Source organism: Nothobranchius furzeri, chromosome 2, assembly GCF_043380555.1.
Source record: "Nothobranchius furzeri strain GRZ-AD chromosome 2, NfurGRZ-RIMD1, whole genome shotgun sequence".
In the NCBI taxonomy this organism is placed as follows: domain Eukaryota; kingdom Metazoa; phylum Chordata; class Actinopteri; order Cyprinodontiformes; family Nothobranchiidae; genus Nothobranchius; species Nothobranchius furzeri.
In genome coordinates this window covers 98,412,276-98,436,771 of record NC_091742.1, presented here as the reverse complement: position 1 = coordinate 98,436,771, position 24,496 = coordinate 98,412,276, and the positions used below count along the sequence as shown (strand labels likewise).

General features: G+C 44.2%; 3 protein-coding genes across 5 annotated transcripts in view; 2 read left to right on the top strand and 1 right to left on the bottom strand.

Annotated features, from left to right (window-relative positions):
- Nucleotides 1–24,496, bottom strand: part of LOC129162178 (oocyte zinc finger protein XlCOF6) — an 849,318-nt gene that overhangs the window by 574,148 nt on the left and 250,674 nt on the right. The window lies entirely within an intron of this gene.
- The window catches only part of LOC129161859 (zinc finger protein 135), a 185,754-nt gene that overhangs the window by 61,507 nt on the left and 99,751 nt on the right, over nucleotides 1–24,496 (top strand). For all 3 annotated transcript variants that reach the window (XM_070548408.1, XM_070548407.1, XM_070548409.1), the window contains one exon: nucleotides 8,205–8,567. In XM_070548408.1, coding sequence (XP_070404509.1) covers nucleotides 8,205–8,567 — 363 coding nt within the window. The remainder of the gene's footprint in view (nucleotides 1–8,204; nucleotides 8,568–24,496) is intronic.
- LOC139066250 (zinc finger protein 883-like) lies at nucleotides 12,500–14,002 on the top strand (the record flags this gene model as incomplete). The annotated part of the gene is made up of 1 exon (XM_070548689.1): nucleotides 12,500–14,002. A coding segment is annotated over one exon (1,236 nt), but the record flags the coding sequence as incomplete, so codon positions are not given.

Below are 24,496 nucleotides of genomic sequence, written 5' to 3'. Positions count from 1 at the left end.
GAGGGGGAGAGATGGGGCTGTGACTTTCCTGAAGTCCACAATCATCTCCACTGTCTTCTGAGCACTGAGCTCCAGATTGTTGCTGCTGCACCAGTACACCAGCCGTTCCACCTCCCTCCTGTAGGCGGACTCATCACCGTCAGAGATGAGCCCGATGAGGGTGGTGTCGTCCGCAAACTTGATCAGTTTAATGGAGTCATGGCTCAAGGTGCAGCAGTTTGTGTACAGGGAGAAGAGCAGAGGAGCAAGTACACAGCCCTGTGGAGATCCTGTGCTAATTGTCTGAATGGTGGAAACATTCTTCCCCAGCCGCAGGCACTGCCTTCGGTCCGTCAAGAAGTCAGTGATCCACCTGCAGGTGGAATTGGGTACGTTGAGCATGGAGAGCTTGTCCTGGAGCAGAGCAGGGAGGATGGTATTGAACGCAGAGCTGAAGTCCACAAACAGGATTCTAGTGTAGGTTCCCGGGGAGTCCAGGTGCTGCAGGATGAAGTGGAGGGCCAGGTTGATGGCATCGTCTACAGACCTATTGGCTCTGTATGCGAACTGCAGAGGGTCCAGGAGGGGGGAGGTGAAGGACTTGAGATGAGGGAGGACCAGGCGCTCAAAAGACTTCATGACTACAGACGTCAGCGCCACAGGCCTGTAATCATTCAGTCCAGTGACACGGGGTTTCTTTGGGACAGGGACAATGGTGGACAGCTTAAAGCAGGCTGGAACATGGCAGGACTCCAAGGAGATGGTAAAGATGTCCGTGAAGATTGGAGACAGTTCCTCTGCGCAGTGTCTCAGGGTTGCGGGGGAGACACCGTCCGGGCCCGGGGATTTCCGTGGGGTTTGCTTACGGAAAACACTAAGCACATCCTCTTCTGTCACTGAGAAGGCAGTGGAGGGGGAGGGGTGGTCAGTGGGGACTGTACTATTCACAGTGGTGTAGGTGGTGGGGGAGGCACGTGACACCAGAGTGGCTGGAGAAACCTGTGCAGTAGGGAGTGTGGGGGATGGGTGTTGCACTTCAAACCTTGCATAAAAGGAGTTAAGTTGTTCAGCCAGTTGTAGATCGTCAGCAGCATGTTGGGCTCTGTGTCATGGTGGGTGAGAGTTTCTTGACCCACGACATGCAGAATCATCACAAGAAACTGGCAAGTAAGTAAAACGTTCTTTATTATAAATGAGAGGAACGGGAACAGACAACGTGCAGGCTGGCAGCAAGGCTCCAGGAGAGAATTCTGAGGAGTGAGAAAAAGTGAGTATATGGAGGGAAGGATGGAGGATAATCTGAGGAGGAGAGCTTACTGATGTAGATAGTGGTGAGAGCCTCTGGAAGGGCTAGGTCCGGGTGAGCAGGAAGGCTCCAGAAGTAGGAGGAACTGTCGAATCGGAGAGGAGGTAGGAGCAGAGGCTTGGTGGGTGCAGGTGAGCGGCTGAGAGCGGGCAGCCAGGGGAGGAGACAGCATGACATGAAGTGCAGGAATCCGAGCTGGTATTGAGATGGTGGAGTGTGGAGTGAAACCTGGAGCAGAGCAGGCAAGAGTAGTCAGGGTCTTTTCTGGTCGACAGGAAATCCAGCAAATATTTTTCGAGAGCTGGTAACAAACAGGAACTAGAAAAACACAGGATCAAAACGGGTCAGAGGCTAGAGCTACCCAAAGCTGAGCAATCATCCGGCGTGGTGAAGTGTCACACTGCTCCTTAAATCCCCTGGGCCTTGATGACGAGATCAGCTGCAGCTGGTGGCTCTCAGACACACCCACCTGAAACAATACTCAGATCAAACAGGTTACATGCAGGAGGCTCACCACGGACCGTGCCACTCTGGGCTTGTAGTTTGTGATTTGCCTGAGCCCTCTCCAGACAGAGGCGGTGTCATTGTTAGAGAACTGCTCCTTTAGTCGCTTGTTGTACCGAGATCTCGCCTTCTTCAACTCTTTTGAGAACTGTTACTTAGCGCCCTTGTAGCTTTCTCTGTCCTTGGCTCTGTGGGCTGCTTCTTTCTCCCTCCTCAGCTGTCTCAGTTTGGGTGTGAACCAGGGCTTATCGTTGTTAAAAGTGACCCTGGTTTTTGTTGGAATAATGCTGTCCTCACAGAATTTTATGTATGACGTCACAGTGTCTGTATAGTCATCCAAGTTGTCTGTGGCAGATCCAAACACGTTCCAGTCTGTTGTGTCCAGACACATGCGAAGCTCCTCCACAGCCTCGCAGGTCCACTTCTTAGAAGTCCTCACTGCAGGCTTGGAGAGCTTCAGCCTCTGCCTATATGAGGGGATGAGGTGAATCATGGTGCCGTGGTCTGAGAAGCCGAGAGCAGCTCGCTGCACGGCTCGATAAGCTCCACTGACTGTGGTGTAGCAGTGGTCCAGCGTGTTCTGCTCTCTTGTCGGGCATTTAACAAACTGTTTGTACTTAGGCAATTCCTGGCTCAGATTTGCCTTGTTAAAGTCGCCGAGGATAATAACTAGAGAGTCTGGAAAGGTCTGTTCCACACTTAGGATCTGCTCCGCGAGCGCACGTTGAGCCTCGTGTACATCCGCGCTCGGCGGGATGTAAACAGCGGCCAGAATGAATGAAGCAAACTCACGTGGGGAGTAGAACGGCTTACAGCTTATGAAGAGGAATTCCAGGGCAGGAGAACAGTGCTGGGAAATCACAGTCACATCCGAACACCAGGCATTGTTGATGTAGAAGCAGACACCTCCACCTTTTGTCTTTCCTCCGGATAAGACCCGCTGTCTGTCTGCGTGGAGGAGCTGGAATCCCTCCAAATGGAGTGCACAGTCTGGGATCTGCTCGTTGAGCCATGTCTCCGTGAAGCATAAGACAGAAGAGGAAGAAACGTCTCTGTTCCGTCTCATCAGCAGCGCCAGTTCATCCGTCTTGTTACTAAGTGAGCGGACAATGGAGAGGAAAATCCCAGGTAAAGGCGTACGTGAGCCACGTCTTCGTAGACGCACGAGCACTCCCGCACGTTTTCCTCTCCTACGGCGTCTCACTTTCTTAATTAAAAAGTGGACCAAATCCGCCACACTCACTAAAAAAACTGGAAGTAGGTCCGTCGGCGTTGATGGGGAGGGGAATGATAAAGCTTGAGCATATTGATATGACATGCTCTGGACTTCCTTTTAATAAATCGATCTTTGTGATAAACGAGGCATCTCCTATACTGTCTACACAGTCGTCAACTCGCGGCAGCGGGTAAGAGTCTGGTACCGTAACGGCATTCACCTTTCTATAATCCGTTATGAACCGAGGAGTACCGTCTGGCTTCTTTTCTATAATAGAAGGGGAGCTCCAAGGACTCCGACTGGGAACAGCCAGACCATGTTCCAGTAAATAATCCGTTTCTTGCTTTATCAGCTCCCGTTTGATAGCATTTGCTCGATAAGGGTGCTGTTTAATAGGAGTTACCTTTTGTATATCGACTTCATGAGATATCATATCAGTACAGGACGGAACATCAGAAAACAGATTCGGATATCGTTTAATCAGATCCACCAGTTCTTTTTGCATATGGTCCTCTAAATGAGAGAGAGTGTTAGGTAATTGTTCCAACGCTTGGGAATTTTTCAACCGAGGACTGACACCGTCAGTCAGTTTGAGAGAAAAGTCTCCCCCAGTGGGAGGCATGAAGCTTGCAGCTGCGCACACTGCGGCTTCAGATGGTGTGCTCTGCACCTGAGGTGAATGATAAAGCTTGAGCATATTGATATGACATGCTCTGGACTTTCGTCTGCGGTTAGGTGTGGAAATGACATAAGTGGTGGCGTTGATCTTACTCAGAACCTCATGAGGACCAGTAAACTGTGCTGACAAACTAGAACTCCCGAGCGGGTTTAACATCAGGACTTGGTCGCCCGGTTGTAGGTCTCTACTGGTTGCTTTGGTTTCATAGTGAACCTTCATCCGTGTCTGAGCTACATCTAAATGGTCTCTGGCCACCTGGTTGGCCATTTTTAGTCGCCATCTAAACTGCTTTTGTATTGGTTTACCTTTTCTTTCTTCGAGTCAGGGATTTGTAAAAACTGCTCTTTAAGAGCTTTCAGAGGTCCTCTTGGGGTATGACTAAAAACCAGTTGTGCCAGACTATAACCCAATGACTCCTGTGGGGCTTCTCTAGCGGCAAACAACAAAAAGGGGACCCCCTCATCCCACGACAGACCTGTACTTAGACAATACTTTTTTAACATGCTCTTAAGAGTCTGATGCCAGCGCTCTAAAACCCCCTGACTCTCAGGGTGGTAAGTGGAAGAAGTGACGTGCTGAATGCCTAAGGTTTTAGCCACTCCTTTAAACAAATCAGATTTAAAGTTAGATCCTTGTTCGGTTTGTAGCACCCGAGGTAACCCAAAAACTGAAAAGAAGGACGTCAAGGCTTTGGTAACTGACCTAGCCGTAATAGATGACAGTGGTATGGCTTCAGGGAACCGCGTAGCAGTGCACATCATTGTCAGCAGAAACCGCTTACCAGACTTGCTTCGGGGCAAGGGACCAACACAGTCTACTACAATGTTATCAAACGGGTTCCCCACCACAGGTATAGGATGCAGTGGAGCCGGTTTGGGTTTCTGGTTGGGTTTTCCTGCAAGCTGACAAACATGGCAACAGTTACAAAAAGCAGAGACATCTTTCTTCATTCCAGGCCAGAAAAAGTGTTCTAAAAGCACTTGACATGTTTTTCTTATACCCAAGTGACCTGCCCACTGACCTTCATGTGCCAAGGTTAAAACTTTGTACCGATATTTCTGGGGTATAACAATTTGTGTTGTTATGCCCCAGGGCGCACCTTTTGCTGCAGGATTTGCCCAACGACGCATCAGCACATCATCCATTATCAAATATTCAACCGTTTTATTAACAGGAGTTCCAACGGCAGAAAAGCATTTCTTTAAACTCTCATCCTTCTTTTGTTCTTCTCTTAAACTGAACCTTGTAACAGAAACCCAGGCGGAGGGAGGAGGTTTGTCTGCTGCAGCAACCTCCTCGTCATTCTCCTTTACTTCAGAGTGTTTATTCCTTTGGCTGCTACCATCATTAAACAAACTAGAAATGTCTATTTCTGGGTCCTTTTTCTTACTTTGGGCTTGTGTCAAAACACATGCAGGGAAAAGTCTACTGTTTATCTTCTCACACGGCTCACAGGTCTCGATGGGCTCATTCACAAGCTGCAATGGAGGAGTAACCTTCCCTCCAGCAATGTCATTTCCTAGAAGTAGTGTGATTCCTGCTACAGGCAATGTAGAACACACAGCAACGTCAAAGGTTCCTTGGACTAAATCACAGGATAAGTAGATTTTATGCACTTTGTGAGGAACAGGTTCAGCATTCAGACCTGTTAAAAGAACTGATACACCAGTTGAACTGTCTTCACAAAACGGCAGGACATTTTCCAAAATCAGGGTTTGAGACGCCCCTGTATCACGCAAAATTGTGACTGGTACAGGATCAGGAGCATCCTCAGTCAGCGTAACCCATCCAGATGATAAGAAAGGACTAAAGCATTCATTCACATCCTTGACAGCTAACCCGTTAGCTTCATGGGGCTTGTTCAACAACCCAACCTCCCGTGGCGGAGACCCTCTCTGCTCATTCTTTCTGTTAAGCTTATAACATTCTTTCACTAAGTGGCCAGTTTTATGACAATAAAAACACTTAGGTTGGTTCACCCTTCTTGGCGGGCTAGAATGACTAAAAACAGAAACTACTGGAGCTGGTCTCACCACAGAGCGAGGATTAGTGTCTCTAGCGGGGTAATTTCCAACCACACGGTGGGCTAATGTAAATTCATCCGCTAGTAATGCCGCAGAGGACAGAGTAGTTACCTTCTGCTCGTTTAAGTAAAGCACTGTGCGTTCGGGCAGACATCTCTTAAATTCCTCTAGGAGGAACAGCTCTTTTAGGTCGTTAAAAGTGGAGACCTTAGAGGCAGATACCCATTTATCGAAAAGCAAAGCCTTTTCTCTGGCGAATTCCACAAATGTTTGTTCATGTTGTTTGTGGGACAGCTCTGAATCGCTGTCGGTAAGCCTCGGGCACCAGTTCATAAGCATTTAGCACAGCCGCTTTAACACGCTCATAATCTGAACTATCAGAAACTGAAAGAGACGACATTACCTCACGTGCCTTCCCTGTGAGCCTGCATTGTAGAATCAGCGACCACACCTCACGAGGCCAGCCGAGGGCCGCAGCAAGACGTTCAAAAAGCTGGAAGTAGCTGTCCACCTCGGTCTCTGAAAATGGCGGCACCAACGCAAGGCATTTACTGATGTCCGGCTTTCGGTCTTCCTCCGTGGTGCCTAGTGGTGTCCCTGGCATCTCGGGATGGGAGGACTGGTCTGAAGCCTGGGACCGCCCCTTGCATTGGGGTAGAGACAAACATTCCAACTCCATTCTCTTCAGGGCGATCGCTGTTTGCGACTCGATTTCCACACAACGTAATTCCAATTCCAACTTTCGTAGCTGGACTTGCTTCTTCTCGGCTGCATATTTTAGCTGAGCCAAACGTACTTGCAGCCTGACGCTTTCTGGTGTAGCTTTTGAGGAAGTTAGAGAGGGAGAATCAAAACGGGGCAAAGTCCTTGGCGATGCCCCAGCAGGAGTTTGCATACCGGAAGCAGCGGCCTCCGGTCCGTCAGCAGGAAGTGCTGACATATCCTCATCCTTAATGTCTTCCCCCTCCGTCAGTTCCGGTTCGCTCATTTTCTCAGAGTCCTTCTCGTCCTCACCTTGGTGTTCATCCATCAGTTGGTTCTCAGCAACTAAGGCAGACAACACAGCCTTTTTTAAGTCCTCCTTTAGCGTTGCGTGTGTAACGCTCAGGCCAAGGTGTGCAGCCACCTCCAGCAGGTCACGTTTCCTGCACCCCTCGACCGCTTCCCGCGAAGGTGCGTCGAGAAACCCTTTAAGTGAAAACATCACAAGGTTAATACAAAGGCACACGTCACACCAAATAAAAAGAAAAGAAAATGAATGAACCCAAAACCACTACTACTTGCCAACTGAAAACACCCGTTACCACCTACGGGGTAGGTATCCACAAAACCTTAAATACTAATAATCGTCCATTTGAAGGGTAAAACACTCTAAAAAGGTTCAGAACAATAATCCCGGACGAGCTCCCATTATGTTACATCCCCTCTTTCCGTCTAGGAGTAGGTAAGGGGGTGAACACAGTATAATTGAAGTAAGGAAGACTTTAAGGTAACTGAGGAGAAGCAACTGAGAGTCGGGAGAGGAGTGTTTTCCAACAATGGTAAAGTAAAAGGGTTTATTAACACAAGGGGTCAACAGTTTTATAACAAGACACCAGAAATTAACCTAAAGAAAACTCCCCCTTTCTAAAATAGGGAGTGTGTCAGCCACCATAACCAACTTAACAAGCTCTTACAGGTGTTAACCAGGGAGAAACCTCAACAAAACCCCATTAAAAGGGGCCACCAAAAATATGAGGACTGGAATGAGCTACTTTACACAGGGTGTTTTAACAGAACCCAGTAGCTTAATAAGGAGGGGAGATAATAGTGCTCAAATGACAGAGTACAAGCTTTAACGCTCTAAGCTCTCTGTTACTGTGTCTCCCTGTCTGATGAAAACAAGAGGCTTAATATAGGATCCAGGTGTTGATGATGTGATTGGAGTCAGCTGTCTATCAGTCTCTCTGCTGTCCTCTTGTGGCGGTTCTCAAGACTCCAGGAGAGTGCGTCAGCTGCATTAGGCTTGCCAGGGCAGAGGTCGTCACAGGACACAATCTCAGGAAAGTCTGCTTGGATCCGTTTGCTGTTCTGAAGCTTTTTGACACAACTGAGCTTAAATCAGTCTGTGGTAAACTTTGTTCCACTTTAGAGAAACAAATCAATAACATTTCAGGGATTTTAGGAAGTTTTCATTTTCAGGAACTCCACTAAATCAGTTTAAAAGAGACAAACTTTAAAGACTTGGTGAACGTTTCCAGCTGATGTTCTACAATCAGAGACTTGTTAAACGAGTCAGTCTGATAGATACTGAGTCCAGTCACACACACACACACACACACACACACACACACACACACACACACACACACACACACACACACACACACACACACACACAGGTTAAGAGTTCATTGTTTTCTAAAACATCTTCAGATGCATCAGATGGTTCAAGTGAAGTGTGCTTTCTTATTGTCACATGACTCAGCTTTTTGTTTGGTCTGTTTGTCTGTCCAGAACTCCCACTGCATTATGTCAGGACAGATGTGGAGGTTCGGACTGACCAGCAGCTCTGGAACCAGGAGAGGACCTCCAGTTTGGAGCAGGAACAAGCAGAACCTTTACAGGAGGGACCAGAACCTCCACAGATGAAAGTGGAGCAGGATGAGCCAGAACCTTTGCAGATTGTAAAACAAGAGGAGCTCTGCATCAGTCAGGATGAAGAGCAGTGTGTACTGAAGCAGGAGACGGTGACCTCCCTTGTGACTCCTGCTGGTGAGGAAAGAGACCACGATGAAGCAGAACCAGACAGACACCAACTCCTTTTGTCACTGTTTCCTGAGGCTGAGATCAGAGCTGCTGCTGCTCCGGGGTCAACAGGTGAGGGGGGGGTGCTATGTTTGTTTTCCTTACTGTGATGTCACAATAAGGGACTTCTTGAAACTGCTCATTTTAGTTAAATCAGCTTTATTTTAGGGCTGGATCGGGAGCGATCAAATCTGCAGTTAGAGCCTCGAGGCTCCTAACTGGAGCAAACGGAAGAGCTCACATCACTCCTATTCTAACGTCTCTGCACTGGTTACCCGTTAACTTAAGAGTTAATTTTAGAATCCTGACTATATTTTAAGTTTGGATCTAACACTGGTGCCGCGGTAAAAAAACAAAACTGCATTCCACTATAATTGGTTATGGCTTGCTTCTTCAATGAATCATAATCATATTTCGATACATTGATTGTAATGTTTTGTAAGTGGTCACAATTAGTAAGTAAACCAACCAAATTATAAGTAAAATACATAATTTCTTGCCCAAAATTCCCATGATGCAATGCAAGAAACATTAGCATACTGAAATATAAATTACTCATGACTGGAACATACAGGGAGTGCAGAATTATTAGGCAAATGAGTATTTTGTCCTCTTCATACATGTTGTCTTACTCCAAGCTGTATAGGCTCGAAAGCCCACTACCAATTAAGCATATTAGGTGATGTGCATCTCTGTAATGAGAAGGGGTGTGGTCTAATGACATCAACACCCTACGTATATCAGGTGTGCATAATTATTAGGCAACTTCCTTTCCTTTGGCAAAATGGGTCAAAAGAAGGACTTGACAGGCTCAGAAAAGTCAAAAATAGTGAGATATCTTGCAGAGGGATGCAGCAGTCTTAAAATTGCAAAGCTTCTGAAGCGTAATCGTCGAACATTCAAGCGTTTCATTCAAAATAGTCAACAGGGTCGCAAGAAGCGTGTGGACAAACCAAGGTGCAAAATAACTGCCCATGAACTGAGAAAAGTCAAGCGTGCAGCTGCCAAGATGCCACTTGCCACCAGTTTGGCCATATTTCAGAGCTGCAACATCACTGGAGTGCCCAAAAGCGCAAGGTGTGCAATACTCAGAGACATGGCCATGGTAAGAAAGGCTGAAAGACGACCACCACTGAACAAGACACACAAGCTGAAACGTCAAGACTGGGCCAAGAAATATCTCCAGACTGATGTTTCTAAGGTTTTATGGACTGATGAAATGAGAGTGAGTCTTGATGGGCCAGATGGATGGGCCCGTGGCTGGATTGGTAAAGGGCAGAGAGCTCCAGTCCGACTCAGACGCCAGCAAGGTGGAGTACTGGTTTGGGCTGGTATCATCAAAGATGAGCTTGTGGGGCCTTTTCGGGTTGAGGATGGAGTCAAGCCCAACTCCCAGTCCTACTGCCAGTTTCTGGAAGACACCTTCTTCAAGCAGTGGTACAGGAAGAAGTCTGCATCCTTCAAGAAAAACATGATGTTCATGCAGGACAATGCTCCATCACACGCGTCCAAGTACTCCACAGCGTGGCTGGCAAGAAAGGGTATAAAAGAAGAAAAACTAATGACATGGCCTCCTTGTTCACCTGATCTGAACCCCATTGAGAACCCGTGGTCCATCATCAAATGTGAGATTTACAAGGAGGGGAAACAGTACACCTCTCTGAACAGTGTCTGGGAGGCTGTGGTTGCTGCTGCACGCAGTGTTGATGGTGAACAGATCAAAACACTGACAGAATCCATGGATGGCAGGCTTTTGAGTGTCCTTGCAAAGAAAGGTGGCTATATTGGTCGCTGCTTTGTTTTTGTATTGTTTTTGAATGTCATAAATGTATATTTGGGAATGTGGAGATGTTATATTGGTTTCACTGGTAAAAATAAATAATTGAAATGGATATATATTTGTTTTTTGTTAAGTTGCCTAATAATTATGCACAGTAATAGTCACCTTCACACACAGATATCCCCCTAAAATAGCTAAAACTAAAAACTACTTTCAAAAACATTCAGCTTTGATATTAATGAGTTTTTTGGGTTCATTGAGAACATGGTTGTTGTTCAATAATAAAATTATTACTCAAAAATACAACTCGCCTAATAATTCTGCACTCCCTGTAATAGAGTTGTCACGGTGTGAAAATGTAACCTCGCGGTTATTGTGACCAAAGTGATCATGGTTTTCATTATTATCGCGGTATTTTATTAACGTGTTACATTTTCTGACAACTAACTAAACCCTCTATATCAGGAAAATAATGTCATCAGTTTGTGTCTACAATTTGTTATTTTGCAATCTAGTTGTTTGTTTACATTTTTCCCCTTTGTCTTTAAAATACCAGCATTTTCCCATAACTTCTTATTTTTTGTCCATTTGATGTCATCATTTTAAAAACATGAGATCAGATTATACTTATTTCTCAATTAGCATTCTAATCTCCCTTTCCCATATCCGGGTCGGTAGCGGGATGGTGCCTGTGCTTGGATTAGCCGCGGACACTGACCACGTTTTCAAACTTTTCACTACTTACCTTCTCCTTGTCGCCTTGCTTCTGTCCGCGATCCTCTTTGGTAGTGTCCCGGCTACCGTCTACCAGACTCTTGTCCTTCCGTTTGTCCGCAATCGCCCAAGATGCACCGAATAATTACCTCCATGTCTGTTTACCTGAGCAGCTCGCTGGCCCGGAGCCAAACGCTTATTCCTACCTGAACGCCTCCAGTGATGTTTATCTGATCCCGGGAAAACATCGGAGGAAAAGGGGTAAACGAGCAGGAGTCCAGGTGAGATTAAGACTTCTCTCAAAGTGTGGTTTATCTCAGTGCTGATTGGCTCTAATAGAATTCTCGAGGGGTGGAGTTATTTGCATGCGAGAGGCATGGGTGGCTCCAGTAAATTTTATCAACAGTTGCTGTACAGTTGTTAGTCGGTGTTTGGGCTTGCTGCCCCCTGTCGGTGCGCCCTGAAAAGCGCGGGGGTGGGGGTGGTGGGGGGCAAAACTCTGGAGAAACCAGTAAATCCGACCCTAGCCAATCAGCATCAAGATTCACGATATTGGCCCAACTCTGCCTTGCCAGGTACCTCAATGGAGCATGGACTAAAAATAAGGGAGAAAGTACAGGAAAAATACCGAACCATGCCTGTGGAAACTAGTCGGGCCGATCTGCCCCAGTATGAGTTACTCCGACTCTCTGGGAGCTGGTGGGACTTCAGGTCACGTTGTACAGGGTAGCATGAATTAAGGTTTGTGAGGATGAAGCAGGAGTTGAGAGGTTTTTTTCCTCTATACTCCTTCATTGCCTGATCATAAGACACCTTGTGAGCAGTCTTCAAATTATTGACTACATTTGTAATTTTGCTCTGCGGTGCAGCTACAAGAGCGTAGCAATGTTTACACACCATTGTTACTTGATCCAGGTCTGACTCCTCGAACCCGTGATGTTTCTACATCACCGAATTCGTTTGAACTATTTTCCACGAACATCTTTCATTTTGCATCCATTATCCTCTCCTCAAAACAACTTCTGCCAAGTATTCCTCAAGTTTTCTCACTTGTTTGAGACGTGTTTGCAGCTCGCACTAAAATGGAAAGTGGTTGGAGCTGTGAGAGCTGCGCTTGATTTGCCACTCAGAGCAGCGCAAGAGTAAGCATGAGGGAGGAGCTAACAATCGGCTCAGTCGTTTTTAATGATCATTTAAAACCCAGATCGTAATTAAGATAAAAATTTGAATTATTGAGATGCATTTTAGATGCATCAGATGATTACAACTTAGTTGTGTATATATATATATTCCTTTTGTAATTGTTACTTCACTCAAAGTTTTCCAGTTTTATTTTAACCTGTCCAGAGCTTCCACAGTAGAAGGTTCTGACAGACCAGCATCTCTAACTATTCGTCTGGTGCAACCTGAGTGTAGATATTTAAGTGCACCATTGAGAAATGGAGTCACATTTGTGACCAGAATCATCCCATTCTAGAGCCCTGAACTTCCTGCCTTCATTGGAACATGATTGATTGCCACATTACTCAAAATTTTTCTTTTTCTTTTTACCTGTCCAGAACTTCCACAGCATCATATCTGGGAAAAAGAAGAGGTTCTGACTGACCAGCAGCTCTCTGACCAAGAGTCAATCTCCAATTTGGACCAGGAGGAACCAGAACATCCACTGATCACAGAGGACCAGCCAGAACTCTTTATCCATCAGCATGAAGGGCAGTTCCTTTTGAAGCAAAAACATGTAACCTTCGTAGAGACTTCTCCTTCTAACGAAACAGACTGCCATGATCCAGAACCCAACAGGAACCAACCCTTGAGTCAGAATTCTACAGAAGCAGAGAACCAACATCAGGGTGGATGCAGGAAAGAAAACTCAGAATCAAACACCAATGAAGAACTGACACGTAATAAAAGACGTCTGCAAAGCGAAGATCACAGAGACAATGTAGATGTTCAGACACTAAAAAAGCACAAGAGGGCTCACATAGGTGAGAGGCCATTTTATTGTAAGCTCTGTGAAAAATCTTTCAGTCACAAGTGTTTTTTATGTCGTCACATGAGAACTCACACAGGTGAGAAGCCATATCCATGTAAAACTTGTGGTAAACGTTTCAGTGGCAGTAGTAACTTGACTAAACACATGAGAACTCACACAGGTGAGAAGCCATATCCATGTAACACTTGTGGTAAATGTTTTATTGCCCGTAGTAACTTGACTACACACATGAGAACTCACACAGGTGAGAAGCCATATCCATGTAAAACTTGTGGTAAATGTTTTACTGCCAGTAGTGGCTTGATTTATCACATGAGAACTCACACAGGTGAGAAGCCATATCCATGTAAAACTTGTGGTAAATGTTTTACTGCCAGTAATATCTTGACTAAACACATGAGAACTCACACAGGTGAGAAGCCATATTCATGTAAAACTTGTGGTAAATGTTTTACTGCCAGTAATATTTTGACTAAACACATGAGAACTCACACAGGTGAGAAGCCATATCCATGTAACACTTGTGGTAAATGTTTTACTGCCAGTAGTAACTTGTTTTATCACATGAGAACTCACACAGGTGAGAAGCCATATTCATGTAAAACTTGTGGTAAATGTTTTACTGCCAGTAATATCTTGACTAAACACATGAGAACTCACACAGGTGAGAAACCATATCCATGTAACACTTGTGGTAAATGTTATACTGACAGTAGTGACTTGACTAAACACATGAGAACTCAACACAAGTGAAAAGTATTTTCCAAGTTTGGTCTGTATGAGATTCAGCCAGATATTGTCTTTAACTTCTCGTGTAAAAATTCACACGAGTTTGTATACATTAAAATGTATGTTTTTTCTTCTTCTTAAAGTTGAGAAGAATTGAGATTTTGACTACATTTAATCACATATACCTTAGGCATAAACTAGCCCAGTGTGACACATGTACAGAAATATCTTTAGGATGAGCGTTGATGGAAAAAGTATTAAAAAAAAGGCAAAATTGCTTTTTATGTCTAATTGTGGACTCTGTTTATCTTTAATCCCTAAGTTTAAGGTGTGGTTGACAGACTAAAAAAATAATTATTATTTTTTTAATTACAATTGATCACTCTGAGTTTTTCATGCAGGCTGAACATGAAAATAGTCTCCTACACATTTCTCCTGCATTAGCTTCTGATAGAAAATAGAAGATGAAACTCCTGTATTTGAAAATCGTCACAGATCTATGTCACACTGTGATTTAGCATTCATGGACTCGACGATCTTGATTCACGACAGGGAAGTCTGTTGTTGTTTTAACATCCGGTAATCAGCAGTGGACGTCTCGGCTAGTTTAAGCTAACTGTCAGAATTAGCAACTACACCTCACAGCAGGAGGTCCTCCAGGCTCGTGTATTTTGAGAGATAAAATATCCATGTTGCAAGTTAGTGGTAGAGTTGCATTGCTGTTATCCAGTCCGGGGCGAGATGTCCACATATCAGGAAATATGACTCCAAAACCCACCGTCTGAAGCTCAGCTGATATGTGGGAACATTTTAGGTCTGAGAAATGGTGCAACAGTATATTTGTTCCCCCGAGAACCATTTACGAGGTATTCAATCCTACTAGAGACCACTGCACTGAAAAAAATGTGTCACCCACTCACTGAACACATACGCTAATTCCAAAGCTCTGTTAAAGGCACCTGTGACATTTGTCTTTTTTTGAATCAAATTTTATGTGGTCTGTTAACAAATTAATCTTTTTTCATTGATATTTGTAATCGTTTATTCAAATTTTTCCTCTTCGCTGGAAATTTTACATTTTAATATACATAAACTGGTTTGCCAATATTTGAATAGTTAAGCATTTTTTATTAGTCTTTATTTTCAAGTTTTTTTTTGTTCTGTTTAGTTTTAGTTTCATCTACTTTTTAGTTTCAGTTTAGTTTTTATTTGTTGATACTGATAATAGAAATTGCTGTGCGTAAGAAAACTGTTTTCAAAACCATATTCTTTTTGAACAGGTGAGCTACCATACGTTCTAGGCAGAATAACAAAAAATGAACTGAACAGGATACAAACCAGCTGCAGAATGCATTTTCAAAACAGCAAGTGTATGTAGGTCAACAGAACTTGCAATCTCTGAAGTAAATTAGATTAAATATGAATATTAGGAGACAAAAAGTTAAATGCTGGTTCTACACTTCTGACAAGACAATGGAACTGACTGACAATACATTCACAAAAACCACAATAGTGCAGGACACTCCTGCACTATGAGATGGACACGTTAACAGCTTGTGTGAATCTCAGACTAGCTGTTAACTCGTTCATATTTTCCTACAAACTGAGGTCATCCAAATAGCATGACATGAATTGTTCTAAACGTTTTAACAGAAATCCAGTTCAAAAGATCTCAACTGTTCGTGTGTTTCATGCTGTGCTGATACATGTGTGAATAGAGCCAACCTGACCTGCCCCTGAAACGGACTGTCAATACTGCAACATAACAGTCAAGCCATCATGGGTACAATGTTTTGGATACTTTTTGCACATATTCTGATAGTCAATCACAGTTGATATGTTTTTGTAATTTAGATTTCCCTTAATAAATAATTGTTTTTTTAAGAGCTTTTTGTTGATTTTAAGGAAAACCCGTTGTTCCAGAGATGTGGTTGCTCTTTTTCTCTGTCCAGATGACAGCACTCCACACACAGAAAAAATGCATTCCACAAATGCTTGAGAAGCAAAATCATTATCTACAGGGGAAGGTATTGAATAGAAAGCCTGTGGTGACTTTCACAAATCCAGCGGTGTCTCAGTAGACACACCCTGTTTGACTTCAGTGAGATAGTTCTCAATATCAGTTCAAGCAACAGGTGGTTCAAAAAATGTATATTTTAACATGCAACAAAAGACAAAAGGAAACTTGTGATTATATTTGGTATTTGAGAGTTGATCTAAACATGAATGCAGTATGATTTTAATGATCACATAATGATTAGAAGGAGTCACCGCTCATCTGGGAAAGGTGCTGGATCAAGAATCCGCACACTTCAATCTGCGATGTAGGAGTTTATTGGTCAAGCTTTCGGTCAAATAACAGGTAACAGGTGTAACAGCTGCAGCTTAGACATCTCATGGGGCCTGAGTGAGGGTGAGGTGGAGGAATCAGAAACTACAGAAACAGCTAGAGTTAGTGGACGTAAATTAGTTGGGTTAGATCCACTGTGTTTATAAAAACCACTTATGGAGGGAACAGGAGGAGAAGCCACTGAAGAATGAGGATAAACAGACCTTAAAAAACTTGGACTGAGAAACCACGTCGCAACGCGGCCTGGCGGGAATGCGGAAGTGGCGCTCAAGTCGCCAAACAAAGGACAAGAAGCTAGAAGATCACGCCGATGTTTACTAGATAAACCACGCTTTAAGAGAAGTCTTATTCTTACCTGGGTTCCTGCTCGTTTACCTCTTTTCCTCCGACGTTTTCCCGGGACCGGATAAACATCGCTGGAGGCATCCTGGTAGGAATCATTTGGCTCCGGGTCAGCACGCCGCTCAGGTAAACAAACAGGAAGGTACATCCTTGGAGCACCTTGGGCGATCGTGAACGAACGGAAGGAAAAAGGAGTCTGGCAATCATAGGAGATGGTAGCAGGGACACTACTGAAGAGGATCGCAGACAGGAGCAAGGTGGAAAAGAGGAGGTTAGTGGAGAAAAGTTTGAAAAAGTGGCCAAGCACAGGCGCCATCTTGTTACCGACAGGAAGTTGGAGGACTGTAGGGAGTGATGTTATTTGAAGTGGAGGTTTGAGCAAAGGCTGAGAAAGTGAAGATCTCTAGGATGTAAACTGTCATGTCTGTGGAAGGGAATCCACCATAGATGTATATCTATGGGACTGCACAGCATACCGGATGTTAGCGGTTAGCATGCTTGAGCCATGTCAGTTAGGGTGAATACCATCTTGCCTGAAAAAGGAGAAACGGTTCAAAAACAGGTTAAAATTATCGATAAAACCAAAACTGTGGGACCTGCAAGCAGACTGAAGCCAGGGGTGGAGAGAGAGCAGATGGCTAAAATGTCCATATCCATGAGAAACTGTGGGGATCGGGCCAGAGATGAAAACAGACATTCCACTGCTCTTCAGAATGTCAAAGAGATGGTTAAAATGCTGTTGAGTGATGACAGACTTCCGGCGTGTGACATCGTTTGATCCCACATGAATGATCAATCTTTTAACTGAAGCTGTAATGGAGCACAGCAGACCAGGAAGTTTATCCAGGAGAGCAGGTATGGTGGCTGATGGAAAACAGCTCGTCAAGATGTTCTGGATTTAGAAGGTCAGTTAGAAAGTGCATTTATTTCTGTAGATGAAAGGTTATTAATGTGGCAAGGTGGAGAAACAAGGGCCCAGGCGGGATTCGATCCCCAGACTCCCGGGTGAGAGTCATACGCTCTAACCAGTCAGCCAAAGGGACATCCCCTTGGCCAAGTAGTCAGGGCGCATGATCAATCGGGACATTGTGACAGGACGCTCACACTGTCACATCTTCCCCCCTCTTTCCACAAGCACGTCCTCGTGCTCCCACGCAGGGTGCCACAAACTTCACATCCATCGACCTACTTGACAGTACTACATGGATCCTGCCAACAACACCAAATGTGGCAAGGTGGAGAAACGAGGGCCCGGGTGGGATTCGATCCCCAGACTCCCGGGTGAGAGTCGTATGCTCTAACCAGTCAGCCAAAGGGACATCCCCTTGGCCAAGTAGCCAGGGCGCATGATCAATCGGGACATTGTTACAGGACGCTCACACTTTCACATTAAGTTGGTCAATATTTAGGAGAAAATTTACCCTTTTGGACGTTAGACAAGACAAGACAAGGTCAGGCCAGGCCAGGCCAGGCAGTCATGTTTATGGCTCAGCTGCCTCAGGAGACGGGAGCGGGCGCCTCTCTGTGTCTAGCAACTGCTCCCGGCCAAGAGACAGGTGAAGCCGGGCACCCACCTTGCTGGGCTGCCTTCGGGAGGATGGAGCATCAGATTTGCAGATCCCTGATCGCAGGGCTACTGCTGTTAAAGGGAGGGGCACATCACCAAACCTCGGCAAACCTCCTTTTGACAGCGGCAACCTATGTTTTGTTAAATGCACATGAATGCACAGCATGTCCACCCATTCAACCAGCAAAATTAAGAGCTGAACTATAATGTTACTTACTGAAAAAAATTAAGCAAAGACATTTTGGATGGTCTCTTAGTGCTATCGGTACCACATCTTGCCATCTTTGTCCAAATAATTTCATTATTAAAGCTAAAGTCTGTAATTGAAATACTTAGAATATTTTCAAAAATTCTTAAAGTTGACTATAAGGTAATCTTTCATAATTTTTTTTTCTTCCCTAGCCTCTACAGCTAAATCAATCATTATGCGGGCCTCTCACGTTGATCGACTGAGTTTCATATTCATCCGATTGAACTATCAGTCAGCGAGGACGCGCTTCAGTACACAGAGCCATGCACAGTGGTGTGATGTGACTCAAAAGCTTCACAAAATACGTAAGCTGTGTTAGCAAACTTTTATTTGGACAGGTAAATAAAGTATTGTACCAGATTTTTGAAATTTAAATATAAGAAGTAATAGTGCAGCTAATTATTTGCTGCGTTTGCCATCAGCTAATGTAGGGTTATCTTGAAGGCTAACTCGACCTGTAAAGTCAACTAAATATTGGATCATAGTGTATTTGAGCTAATGATAAGTGAAGGCTTTAACCTTAAACCATATCAAGACTATTTGTTGTGAAGTGTTGTGGCATTAGCATGTTAGTGCTAGCATTGCTGTTGAATTATTTTCATTTTTAGGTTTTTCCCAGTTTGAAGACTACAGATTTGGTTCAAACGACTGATTAGCTTCTCTTGTAGAACTTGATTAAGGCTGAGAAGATAATTCAGCTGTTAGAATCAGCCTTATCTGATCAGAAACGTATCAAATTTTAGATGTTTGTTAGCGCTAATAGGCATTGTCTACTGTGTTGTATTGGCCTGGGCAGGTCAACGTGAGTTTCTCTGCCTCAATAACACAGATTTGATTAATAATAAGTGATTAGCAGTTCTTGCAGAGCTTGATGATGGCTGAACCCGGATTTATACTCCTCCGTCAGCTCTGCAGGGGAGAGACGTACACACATAGACAAACATTTTGCTGTCTGACTTTTCCGTCACCTGGGGAGTGTTGCAAAGCAATTCCCTGCCAGGACAACAGAGGGCGTAGTGATTTCCTGTGGTATCCTGTCACCGTAACAACCATGTATCCGGCCCATAATAGTGTACTTACTACTGTTTTTATATTTCAGAGACTTTATAACACGGAGAAAATTGTCATTCTTTTTCTTCCACCTCTTCATGGTCATGGGCAGTCTAACCAACTCTCACATGAGCTGAAAGCAAAGATTGTTCATCATCATGGTTTAGGGGAAGGATACAGAAAGCTGTCTCAGAGATTTCAGATGTCTGTTTCCACAGTTAGCAACATATTGAGCAATGAAAGATCACAGGCACAGTTCAGGTTAAGGCTCAAAGTGGCAGACCAAGAAAAATCTGGGGTAAACAGAGGTGAAGAATGGTGAGAACAGTCAGAGTGAACCCACAGACCCACATCACAGACCTAAAACATCATCTTACAACAAACGGGGTCACTGTGCTTTGCAATCTGTTTTTCTTTGATGTAAAGCTAACTATGTGTCTGTGATCCTGCCTCAGTCATGTGGCCCGGCTGTGGACAGTCGGTGCTGCTCTGCATTACTCTGGCAATTTGAGGCTGTGTCCCATGAGGGGTTGGCAGACATTTTTGGGCAACTTAAGCCCTCAGGCTTTGCTCTGGATGACATACCTTCCTGTCTTGTGAAGGAGGTTTGACCTGCTATTGCTGATGAGGTCTGGAATATAGTTAACTCCAGCCTGTCTTCTGGTGAAGTTTTAAATAATTTTAAACATGTTATCTGAAGAAATACACCCCTCGATATCTAATGGCTTTATTGACAAGGATGAAGGAGCCCTGCGGCGACATACAAAGCTGAGTGAGCAGAAGTTAACGGCAGCGTGAAGCAGCAGCATGGGCTGAAGACCAAAGCTAAGCAATGCGATAAAATAGGGGAATAAATGCAGCAGGGCTTAGCATGCATACTGACAATGTGACCATTACATTAGCTTAACAAGCAGGTGAAGACTTACAGATACAAGTTGAACAGTAGCATGGATAGACAGCAGTGTGATGGCTGAGCAGCAGCAATCCAAATGAGAAGCAGCAGTATGTACAGTCAGGGATAGTCACATGTACGTGACTTCAGGCACGTCCCTGCAGGGGATAGTCACATGTACGTGACTTCAGGCACATCCTTAAATACACCTTTTTCCCTCGAGGTTTGATCGCAGCACACCCTAGTGGCCAGTGGTGACCTCTGTGTTGGGATTATTAGGTGAGCGAATAATTTGTAAGCTTTCATTTACTTTTGGATTCTTCAATAAATTCTGTAAATATGGGAATATTTACCAATTTATTAATTAATTAAGATATTCTTAGGTATCTTTGGGACACCACCCCTTTAATAGGGGAAAATTAATTGAATCCAAAGATCTTATCAATCTGTCTGAAAGTTCGTGGAATCGTTAGGAGCAGAAATTTTCAGCCGACACAAACAAAAGTCGCTTGAGGCAAAACTGGATTGAATTTTTACAACATTTATTAACTAACCTATTTTTAAATGAATAAACAATGAAATAATAAATAATAATGATGTAAAACAATCTGACCCAATAAGTGTGTCTTTAGCTTGAGTCCCCCCAAACACTAAAAACAAGTATGTGTGTGTATGTGTGTGTGTGTGTGTGTGTGTGTGTGTGTGTGTGTGTGTGTGTGTGTGTGTGTGTGTGTGTGTGTGTGTGTGTGTGTGTGTGTGTGTGTGTGTGATGTGATGTGATGGAGGAATGTGAGCTTTAAGCTGTGACTTTTCCTCTCTCAGATGCAGACAAAGGAATTAGCTTGCACTTAGTGACTTAAAATTTCACAGTAACTTAACCTTAATTCAGTTTCACAGTAAAACTTTAACCGTTTCACCAGTTGACAAAACAACAAAGATCAACTTGAATATCTAAAAGCCTGTCCAGCCGGGCCCAGCTTAAACAAACACAGATATCACAATAATAAACAAACAGACCTTACTTGGAGTTCTGATGGCGGTTTTGGTACAAAAGAGAAAAAACCCGTCTGATAATTTGAAGCAATAGCGCGGTGTAATTGCTTATTCTGAACTATAAAGGAAACGGGATAAGATAGAGAGGAGTTACTCATCACCAGAACAGCAAGGCATCCCTCACTGTTTGATTTGACGGTTCTCCGTTGTTTTAATCGGCAGTTCTCCGTTGATTTGACGGTCCTCTGCTGTTTTCCAGCCAGGTTCTGTACTCACACGTCCGGAGTCATATGCAAACGTTTCCTCATATATTGTGTTGGGGTTATTAAGTAGCGAACAATTAGTAAGCTTTAACTTACTTTTGGATTCTTCAATAAGTTCTGTAAATATGGGAATATTTACAGATGTATTAATTAATTAAGATACTCTTTAGGTATCCCGGGGCACCATCCCCTTTAACCGGGGAAAATTGAATCCAAAACTCTTATCAGTCTTTCTTGAATTTCGTAGAATCCTTGGAGCAGAGACTTCGCTTCGACAAAACAAATCTACTGGAGGCAAAAATCTGAATTTTATAACATTTAATTAACAATTTGTCAAATGAATAAACAGTGGAATAAATGAATAATAACCATGTGATATAATTGAAGATGGATGTGTTTGCGTGTGATGGAGGATGTATGAATGGGGTCTTTTGTTCTCACAAAGGAGTGGTGTGTGTGTGCGTGTGTATGGATTCAAAATGGAGTCTTGAATACAAGATGGCTGACCCCTTTGTCTGGCTAAAGTGAGGGTGGCAACTTGCACTTTAACTTCCAAAGCACTTAGAATCAGAAGTAACTTAACCTTAAAATCACTCAAAACACTTCAAAATGATCATGAAGCTTCACCAAAGATTAATCACGAATTAATTTCTTTTTAGTTTAACCGCTTGGCCATAGCAGAAACCATTTTAAGATACCAAAACAATGATCAATAAGCAGTTTATTCTTTCAAAATGACCCGACGGACGTATTTGGGAACGAAAGAGGAAAACACGAAGCTACTTTTAAGCAATAGCGCGGTTTTATTGCTTATTCTGGACTATAGAGGAAACGGGAGAAGAAAAGAAGGAGAGAGAAAATGAGTTTTCTGATCACCAGAACAGCAAGGTGTCCCCCGCTGTTTGATTTGACGGTTCTCCATGTTTCTCCGCAGTTTTCGGCGGCGTCCGTCAGTTTGATGGCTTTCTCCGCTGTTTTCGCGTTCTCCATGAGTTTGATGGAGTTGTTGTTTTCCCAGCCCGGTTCTGTGTTCTTCCCTTCAGCAGCTAGGGCAGCGAGCGGTTGAACAGACCTGATGGCTTGTAGTTTAGCTTTCCAGCGGTTCCGTGGGCTCTACTGGAGCACTTAGACTTCCCGCATGCTCAAGTTAGTCGGAGCGTACGACGAGCGTGTCCTTTACAGCCAGTGAACTTGGCAAAAGAACAAAGTTTCTTTGTTCCGTTGTGATTTATAGCCTTTGAAGTCGCGGGAAAGCTCCATGAGCTCCTGCACATGCGCAGAACATTTTTCTGGTATTAGGCGGTGACGTCTTCACATTGCTTCCGTGTGCAAAGCATCATGGGAAATGAAGTGTCTTTTGGCGCTGATGTTTAATATCTGCTTTTCAAAGCAATTTAGCACAGTCTTGGAGAAAATTACTGCAGCAATTTCTCACGAGGGCATACCCTCAACAATTGGCTGGAGATCAGCACCAGGAGAGCAGGCCTGATGGGCTTGTGTGGTTTGGCTTTTCAGCGGTTTCGTGAGCTCCACTTCGGCACTTAGACCTCCCGCGTGTTGGAGTTGATCGGAGCGACCGCAGCAAAACGTCTTCAAGCCATTCGACTCTGGGCAAAAGACAACGAACGACTTCGCTTCGCTATAATTTATAGCTTTTTCAGCTGGCGGGAAAACTCGCACATGTGCAGAACTCGTGCTCTCGGCTCCGCTTTGGTGACGTCATCACACTGCTTCCGTGTGCAAAGCATCATGGGAAATGAAGTGTCTCTTGGCCGCTGGAACTTATTATCTGCTTTTTCAGAGCAATTTAGCACAGTCTTTTGGAGAAAATTACTGCAGCAATTTCTCATGAGGGCAGACCCACAACATCTGCATTATCATTAAAGTCCTTGTTAAAAAATATGGTAGGGACACAACAGTTTAGTATAATTTCTATGCTTCCTTTTCTCTCCAAGGTGTTGGAAAATGTTGTGTTTCTGCAACTGACTCCCTTCTTTGATGGGAACCAGATTTCTGAGGTTTTCCAATCAGGTTTTAAGTTCTGCCACATTACTGAGACAGCACTGGTTAAGGTTTTTATTGGCATACTTCTGGCTACAGATTCTGATGAAACTGTATTATTACTTCTGTTGGACCTGACTGCAGCTTTTTATACGGTTGACCACTCCAATTTAATGTCACGTTTGGAAGATTTTGTTGGATTACGATGCATTGCCCTGAGCTGGTTCAAATCATATTTGTCCAATAGGTCAGTGTCTGTCAGTATTGGTGACTTTTGATCCAAGGAGGCCCCCTTTCAATGCGGTGTTCCCCAGAGGACGGTGCTTGGTCCTCCACTGTTCTCTTTATATTTGCTTCCTTTGGGTGCTACTTTTTCAGAAATTTGGTCTGGCCTTTCATTGTTACACCGATGACTGCCAAATTTTTACTCTAGTCAAATAGGAAGCAGGTATTTTACAGTGTCTTGAGGAGGTAAAAGTGTGGATGGCCTCTAATTTTCTGAGCATAAATGAGAACAAGACTGAAACTATTTTTTTAAACCTAGTGGGTCATCGACTGTTTCCCCATCTCTCTTGGATGCATTGTCGCCTTGTCCCAAAGATGTCATCTCAAACTTGGGGATCAAGGTATACTTGTCTCATCTTGTCTTCTTCCACCTATCCGGGTACGGGTCGCGGGGGCAGCATCCCAACTATGGAGTTCCAAACCATCCTCTCCCCGACCACCTCCACCAGGTCCTCCGGTAGCACTCAAAGGTGTTCCTGGGCCAGTTCGGATATGTACTTTCTCCAACATGTCCTGGGTCGACCATGGGGGCCTCCTGCCTGAAGGACATGCCTTACACCTCCCTGGAGAGGCATCCAGGAGGCACCCTAATAAGTTACCCAAACAACCTCAACTGACTCCTGTCGATATGGTGGAGCATCAGCTCAACTCTGAGCATTGGCGGTTCTAGGGGCGGGGCCACAGGGGCACTGGCCCCTGCTGAAATATGATTGGCCCCTGTCCTGTCACTCATCTGTCCTTTGTGCGGTGATGAGATTATAGGTGGATGCAATTCCGAGTCCAAACACTAGT